At 42.9% G+C, this 8,581-nt stretch overlaps 1 protein-coding gene across 1 annotated transcript; it reads left to right on the top strand.

Annotated features, from left to right (window-relative positions):
* Positions 1–230: 230 nt before the first annotated feature.
* On the top strand, positions 231–7,545 carry LOC119398582 (BEN domain-containing protein 5). The gene is made up of 5 exons (XM_037665417.1): positions 231–314; positions 1,494–1,653; positions 4,584–4,816; positions 6,670–6,892; positions 7,424–7,545. Exons 1-5 carry the CDS (start codon positions 231–233, stop codon positions 7,543–7,545), a joined length of 822 nt encoding a protein of 273 aa, XP_037521345.1.
* Positions 7,546–8,581: the final 1,036 nt, after the last annotated feature.

The raw sequence follows: 8,581 nt of genomic DNA on the forward strand, positions 1-8,581 counted from the left end.
GTAGCACAATTCATTTGCAAATTGCAGTTCCTGTTCCAATGCTAATATGTGGTAGAAAAATGAACAAAATTGAACTTTCTTTTACAAAGCACTCTCTAGCATTACACAAATTTAACATTTTAACTTGTGTGCCATTCATTCACTTACTCCTACAAGAAAAAAACTTGCTTTGATTGCTCTAAGAACTCTAATTACATTTAATTTCTTGCGATATAGAGACAAAGCAAGAAATGGAGGCCTTCCAGAAAGATGAGAAGCGCCTTAGAAGAACTGCCAGCACAAGTGTGAAGCGGGCAGCCAACAGCAAAGAGAAGGTAATGCTTTGTGATGCACATCTACACTCGATTGATGGTAATTCGATGCAGTTTATCATCTGGCCAGTGCATGCGAGTGTTCATTAATCTCAATGGCTGGTTACCCTGCTTTGCCCCTTTGAGGGTGACATTTTTTTGGCTAATGTAACTCCTGTATTTCTTAAATTGCACATTTCAAATTTCCAGTAGATTTGTTTCAAAAAGAGTGTACGCTAACTTTTTCAGTGTTCATAAAGGAACAGAAAAGTATTTTCTATAGCTACAGATGTGTTGCCTTAATGTATAACGAAAATAAAAGTGACATAAAGCATATATTAATAAAATTATGTTCATTTAAACAAATGTTTCACGCACTTACAGAACTACACAGACCAGACAATTACTGTTGCCTTTTACCCTGTAGGATTGCTGTGCTGTGCGCATTCCGAGAGAGTGCTCTGTGATGGGATCATGATTATGGACTGGTTAGCGATTACTCATCTGTACGGTTTATATCCAAGGAATCTGATTCCAGTTTGGCATTTCAGTTGGAGTTGAAAATGAAGGAATTGCGGCTTAACTCGCTGATAGCAGAGAAACTGGCTGTCACGGTCATAGCATTATTGCTGTGTGAAGACACAGCACTAACGCTGTGTGAAGACATGCAAGAAAACTGTGGTTGCTCACTCATAAAAAAACAAATGTCTTTATACTTCACACTCGTTGTTGGTTGTTGTTGGTCTTTCCTGTAGTTGTTGGCCTTTCCTGTATATATGATAAAGAATAAAAAATGGAATATCCCTTTTAATATTCCTTTGCAACCTCACAAGTTGGGCCTACAGCTGTGAGGGTAAATATGAGCAAGGAAGGACTGAAGTGAAATTCGCAATCACTGTTCACGGAGCTTCTCAGTGCTTGCAGTCTTCTGTTCCAAAGTCAACATGCTCTGCACCAAAAGTATTTAAAAAGTTTTCCTTACTGTTGCACACCTGCTTGCTATTCCGATAGTCGTTTTTTTTTTTTCAAGAATATTTTCAGTGAAGAGGTCAACTTTCATCTTTTATTTGGATTTTCATATGCAGGTCCCGGAACAAAAAAAAAATTAAGGAAGGCGGTACAAAAAAACATGAGGAAGAGTTGCTGTCAGATTGTGGGGGTGAAGGGCACACTGTCCCAAAGGAAGAATTTGACGCCTTGCAGGATAGACTGCGTAATATTGAGCAAGAGTTGGCATTGCTCAAGAACAGCAGTGATGTTGTAAACTGCCAAAACTGCCAGGCAAACCAGAAAAAGATTGAGGAGCTGGAGACTTTAAACAAGGACCTCCAGAAAGGCCTTATTCAAAAGATTTTTTCAACCGGTAAGTGAGTGTTCTGTTTCTTCTACTCCATAAATGAGAGCATAAGGCTGGCAAGCGGCTGCGCTTGATCACATGTAAGAAAGATGCTCAAACGGTTAAAGGGAGTGATAAGAAATTCGACTTTTGCTTGTTCTAAATGCATGTTTCAGTGTCAGCATCTCCGAGAAAGACTCGGAGAGGAGGCATAGAGCAGTGAAAGAAGGGTTGCTGTGTGATTAGCACAATAAGAGGGAGTTGTTGCTATATGCTAACGTTAGATTAAAGGGGTCTTAGACCAGGTGTTGGGCTTGGTAAAAAAGCATTCTCTAGATGGAAAGTGTGCTTCTAGGAAAGGTCACTCAAATGTGTTGGTGGGTGGCACTTGGAGCTCACTGGAAGAGCAAAATGTCACCACTTTTTAAAACACTCTTCGAACAAACTCATTCGTTAGAAGCAGCCGGCAGCTGCAGAATTTGTCGTTTCGCAGATTGCTGTTGTTGAATGATAGCTTATGCAAATCAAGACTGCCCTTTTCATAATGTGTGCTTCTTGTTATTGTCACTGTGTGTTAGCTGTTAATAAATGGGCAAAAGTAAGCAGAAGGTTTCATTCTTAGGTGTTGGTGTAAGTCATGCACTTCCAGGCTCCAGGAAAGGACAGCTGTCATCAGCTAAATTCTGTGTACCTGCCAATGTTCAGGCAAAACATTGGCTGCACTGCTTTTTTATTTTTTTTCATTACAGCCTTTCTGCCTCGTCTCGTTTTTTTAATTTTGACTGTCGCAGGTGGCCTCAAACATAACAAAGGTTGTGTGGACTGAGTTGCAATGCTCCGAGCATGCGATTGACTCTCATGCTTTTATATTGTCTGACATAGTGGGCAAAAAAAAGCATTTTGTACACATGTTATGAAGGTATCCAAACAGCGGATTAGAGTACTGGAGCAGTGAGGAGAGATGGGGCTGGTAATTGTTCCAGAGATGCTATACTAATCGGGCATAAACACGTGGGCTTGTACTGGATTTCTGCTCATCGTCTAAGCAAGTTTGCATAATAACGATGCACACGTAAATTGGGAGATGTTTAACCCTTTCTTACACCACCTATGAAGAACTGTCAATAAATGTGTAAAATCAGTATGTTATTTCAAGGCATCTGTCATTGTATTGCAACAAAAATAATGCCATAAATGTGTTAATTTGTGTGTTATAGTAACTAATATTAAGTTGTAATGAAATATCTATTTATGCTATGTTCATGCATGCTATGTTTTGGCATAAATAGAATGAATTCTCAGGCTATAACGTAAGTGCAAATTTGTTTTTAGTTATGTCCATCTTGAGCTAAGAAAAATTAAACCTCAAATGGCTTGCAAAAGTGGTACGTGAAACGTGGTACTAGTGCCTTCAGCAAAGTGATCAGTACAGCGCCAAAGTTAAATGAACAGAAGCTCATTAGGCAGAAGGTTCAATTCATCCAAAACTCAATATATCTTGCTCTATTTTAGCCCCTAGTTGATACAAATATAAAAAACAAGTGGTATACTCAGTGTCTCAAGGGGTTGAAGCCTACACAGATTTCCCCAATTTCAGTTCTCTGTATTAATTTGGTAGAAGCAGTGAAGCAAGAATACACCTGTAACTACGCTCCTGCTTCATTTGCCCAATAAGGAGTGGGTGTACATGATGAATCTTAACCATACGTTGTCATTTCAGAATACAGAATTATACATGCTAATTCACTGGATGTGACTCTGACAACATCCATGCCGCCCAGATGTGTCAAGAAAGGCAAGTTATTTTTGCCGGTTGCATCCTTAGTACCACGCTGCCTCATGTTTTTATGCACTGCTCTAAGTAGTGGCTTTTTTGTTCAGCCTGTTTGTACAGAAAGACTGGAATGCCTTCTTTGAGCCTCCTCATGCAGTAAAGTGTTTTTTTTTCCCCAGTCACAAGAGGAGCCCACTATCCATCTGGCCATGGCCCCAGCCAATCCTGTAAGCAAATGGCTTTGTATTCAATACTTCTGTATTGCACTTTATTGGAGGTATTTACCGAGCTCACCCCTCCATGTGGTGCTAGTGAGTGCGCCACCATAGCCATGCTCACTCAGCGAACCAGTTATTGACAGCATGATGTTTGGCAGCACTGCACCCCACTAAGCTGTTAGAAAAATACCATCACAACATGCGCTCCCGAGAACTTTGGTTGTAGTCCGATGATGACGTACGCACGCGAGACCATCAGTGTGGCGAATGCCGCACTAGTGAAGATGAAGTCACATGAACATGTCTTATACTTCTGTCATGGTAATTTTACAGCGTGAAAAACAAGAGAAAAATGAACAACTATTACACAGGACAAGCGCTGACTGCCAACTACAACATTTATTGTGCATAACCCATGCTTAAAGAACAGCTCTACATGCCGCAGGGGCTGGCTTCGGAGCGTGGTGTAAGAGGATGTGCTACATAATATTTATTTGCACAACACATTCATTCTGCTTGTTGGGTACTTTACAGTGCCTTGATATTTAACAGCGCAAAAAAACTAGAGACAAAAGGGCTGTACAAAAGAAAGAGGGTGAAGCGCTTGTCCTGTGCAGTGCACCCCTTTCTTTTCTCTCGTTTTTTGTGCAGTTAAATTACCATGAGCATAGAGCATGTCAAATTTAAGTTGTAGATCTGATAACCTAAAGCTTGTCACTGCACGAACTATGAGAACGACATTATTTACAGTGCCATCGCTTATTCACAGTGCCACCGCCTGGATCATCTGCTCCCTCTGCACTAGCAGGTGATGGTGAAAGCATTGGTAAGCAAGCATCTGTCTTGTCAATAACATTTCTTCGGTACTTGTTCAGCAAATGTGGCTATAAGTTTTAATGTTTTTTGGACAGGCGGTGTTTCATTCTGCAGTGCTATTGAGCTCCCATAAATTCTATTCTGTTTAGGCGACCTGGACCTTGGCAGCAGCCAAGCTGAGCACTGCGACAGTGAAGTCGAGCTCTGCAGCAGCCAGGGCGAGCTCGGCAGCAGCCAGGGTGAGCTCGACAGCAGCCAGGGCGAGCTCAGCGGCAGCCAGGGCGAGCTCGGTGACCCCAACAACGGACCTGACGGCAGCCAGTGGGACCAGTACCGTTTTGTGGATCAAACGGTCATTGGTTCAAGCAGAGATGATGGCAAGGTACAGTGGAACCCTGATTAGTAGTATTGGTTGCCTGTCTTGCGCAGCCCGCTTTCTGTGACAAATTGGTTTAGGCTTTTATGAATCATATTTTATCATCACAAATTACAGATACAATATATTGGTAGAACAGCTTATTTTGACCTCTGTTTAATTGAGGAACACAGTAGAGGGAACTTGCTGAAAATCTGAGCTGCAGTGCTTAAAATGTTCTTTTCCTGAAACACTCCTACAAGAAAAAAAAGAGAGAGAGAGAGAAAAGAAAACGCCAGGGATACCAAGAAAAAGAGACGTTCGCGGCACATAAAGCCCTCCGCACATTTCTTATGGAGGCTTCAAGAGTGCCTCCATAATCTCAGGCGTGACGTCAAAAATTTGCTGCTGTACCCTGAGCGTGCTCCTTCTACTCGCTAGGCTATATGTTCTTGCTTAGCGAAGTGGCATGCATAGTGGGGTTGATCTCCGGTTCTTTGTTGTGGGAGTAGTGTACGTGTTTCTCCGGTCACAGTGTCGAAGCTGCTGCATGTGGTCATTTACGTGTGTTTGCCACAGGAGTGCCATACTGTGCTCAGATGAGGCGAGTACCTTGTTACATCAACGTGGTGACAACTAGCTTCATGCACGCAATGCATGACGCTCTAGCAGCTTTTCATGAGAGGACGGCAAGGACGGATGTGAAGCGCATTTGCGTCATTCACTACTAAAAGCATTCATTATGCTTACAATGGCGCTCTGTTTGCAGCACTATTAGCGCATTTGTGATAGCGCGTTCAGATTTATGGGCGCCCGAGTATCACTCTTGAAGGTGGTCCCATACAAGGGGGCAGCGAACGGCGGTGCAGCACTAAAGCGTGCACTACACTTAACGCTATATCAACCGCGCAGCCAAGCAGATAGCTGAAGATGCTTGTTGTGATGGGCTACTGAAGAAGACTAACACTGACATGCGGAAAGTTCTGGGGAAGCTTGAAAAAGCTAAATAAGCAGACCTACAAAAAGCCTATGCAGCAGTCTGCTTAATCATATAACTGATCTTCAATGAAGGCCTACTGCTATGTAACTACAATTGTTGTGCTATCACATTTTTTTTATTTTGGGAAGTGTTATGCTTTCTTGTTTTTTTTCTTCAAATGTTCATGAAATGAACCTAGTTTGCAGAACTTTTCTTCAGTTGCTTTATATGTTTTTTTGTTGGTCAGGCAAGATGGGTTGCTTGGTGTGTAAAAAGGTAGTGTAGTTCATACCTGGTGATAGTATGTTAAAAAGCTTTCTCTAAAGGCTGCTCGAGTTATGCATGTTCTAAGCTGGTTAAGATATGTACTTGTCCCCCCTAGTTACTACAAATTTGTTTTTTGAAGCTCCTAAGATGATATTAAATGCTGCTAACTGCTCCAAATCAAGGTTCTGCTCGGAAATTGGAATTTTACTGCTCCAAAAACTGCTCCCAATCCCATTTCAGCCATCTCATCTCTGGTGTTTTTGCAGGAGAAATTAAGCTCAATTGTGGATTTTGGCTCAAGGGACTTTGCATCTGAAAAGCACACATTTCATTCTTTCTTGCTCTGTTAGAGCTAGGGCATCTTTGTTGGAGCAGTGATGAATGGAGCTTTTGCAATCACCAAAACATGATGAATATTCAGTGATGTTTTTTTGGTGAATGAATGACCGATGACTTTCCAAATAAGGGCCTACATTTTTGCACCTATATGGCAAAATGTAGCTCTAACATGAAATGTTGTGCTTGCCAGAGAGCGAGTAACACTTGCATTAATGAAATGTTAAGCATGACGTGAGCTGTGCATGCTTACTGTTTGTTTAAAGTGTGCAGCTTTATTTCTCCTTTCTGTATGCAGATCTACGCCGGGTGCAACCGATGGGTTGACAAGGATGCCTGGGCCATGCTCATGAGGTCACCAAGTGATTCTATGTTTTGCCGCTCTGCGTGCCTCATATATTGGACACCAGAGCAGCTGAAGTGCCGAAGTGTGACAGGGGTCCTGTCAAACAAATACGGGTCGCTTGGGCAGACGCAGGCCAAACCTGCCATGACACCCGAGAAGCTGAACGCCCTGAAAGGTATGACAGTCTTATGCCTTAGGTTGGATCAGCTGATGGGGATTTTGTGCCATTGTTAATGATCATGTCCCTGTGAATAAAAACATCACAGGTAGCAGGGTTTTTTTTCACATCCTGCTATCTGGTACTTAATGCATTGTGATCGAGCATGCCAGCATAATTCTACGTTATGGGTTATTCTAGGAATATGTGGCACGGTGTAAGCACGTTGAGCATCCCCTTCTGTGCCCGCGGCAACCGTCAGTGGCAGAGATAGATCGCCAGTGCGCTCACATCACTGTATTGCAAGAGAAATGCAAGCAAATCTGCTCATCCCCAAGTGGTAGCATGAAGCAGGGCATGGTTAGATGTTTCTTTAAGTCGTTCTAATTAAGTATCTAAATAAATTTTATTTTCATGTATTATGAATTTTTGGTCTAGCTATTTGATTTTCTGAATTATTTGGTGATGCCAGCTAGGTCTGGAAAATTGGTCGGCGATTGTATGCCATGTGTGATGTCTGTGTGTAACACCGTGCTCTTTTTTTCGCAGCGGTGTTCCATGTTTACATGGGGGACAACACGCCGGCGGATGTGGCCGACAAAAGGGTCAAGAGCGTCCGCCGGCACCTGGCCCAAAAGTTGGGTGACGTCCAGCGGAAATATGTGCCGTAAATAAATGTATATTTCACTTCAAAAATTTATACAGAAAGTCGTTATTTTAAAAGAGCCTTCACTAAATGAAGCTCATAGGTATCACTGCACCACGTTTTGTAGTGTGTAGCAGTGCTTCTACCTGGAGCATTGCATGCTCGATCAAGAGGGCTTAGATAGAATAGTTCATTGTTTTGCACAACTCTTAATGGTTACATTTTGGATATCTCATAACATAAACACAATTGTTTGCATAATGATTTGCCGGCCTGAACTATCACCCAGGTTTTTTTTTCTTCCTTGACGACCACACCCTAAACTTATTGTTGCAGCGATGGTATGTTTGGCTGTTTTAATGCCTTACATTCATTGTTTCGCGAGGCGGGCTCTGTGTAAAACAGTGTGGTGGCAGCTTGCTTTGTGCCCTTTTTTGGTCATGTATATGGTATGCAGGTTGTGCATCTGCAGTTGAAGGCACTCGAGCATGGCACTGGTCCACATTGTTTCTCTATGAGACGCATGCTACCTTAAAATAGTCGGCTTGAACGTGCGGCTGTGCAAAGAGGTGCAGCAGTGAGCAAAGGTAAATTGTAGGCACTCTTACTCATGCAAGCTCTGCGTGTGGCCACACCAAGTGCACAAACTGGTGACACTGGGTTGTCACTGCTGCTAAATTTGCACAGGATTGCACGAGAACTGCTTAAAATGAGCGGCCTGGCCGAGCCTGCAGCACGCGGACCAGTTACATGCAGACCAGTTACATGCAGACCAGTTACGTGCAGACCAGTTACATGCAGGCCAGTTACATGCAGACCAGTCACATGCAGACCAGTCACATGCAGACCAGTCACATGCAGACCAGTCACATGCAGACCAGTTACATGCAGACCAGTTACATGCAGGCCCAAATTACGTATTCCCTTAGACCGACAGGCTGTCGGAATTTTTGACTGGGGCACTGCATCCGCCTTTGAGGTGCAAATGCCGCTTTTTTCTAAAGCAACGCCTCCTATACTTTGAGATGCCTGGCACGTCGGCCGCTATCCTATTGTTCGCC

The sequence above is a fragment of the Rhipicephalus sanguineus genome, chromosome 7, assembly GCF_013339695.2.
Source record: "Rhipicephalus sanguineus isolate Rsan-2018 chromosome 7, BIME_Rsan_1.4, whole genome shotgun sequence".
In the NCBI taxonomy this organism is placed as follows: domain Eukaryota; kingdom Metazoa; phylum Arthropoda; class Arachnida; order Ixodida; family Ixodidae; genus Rhipicephalus; species Rhipicephalus sanguineus.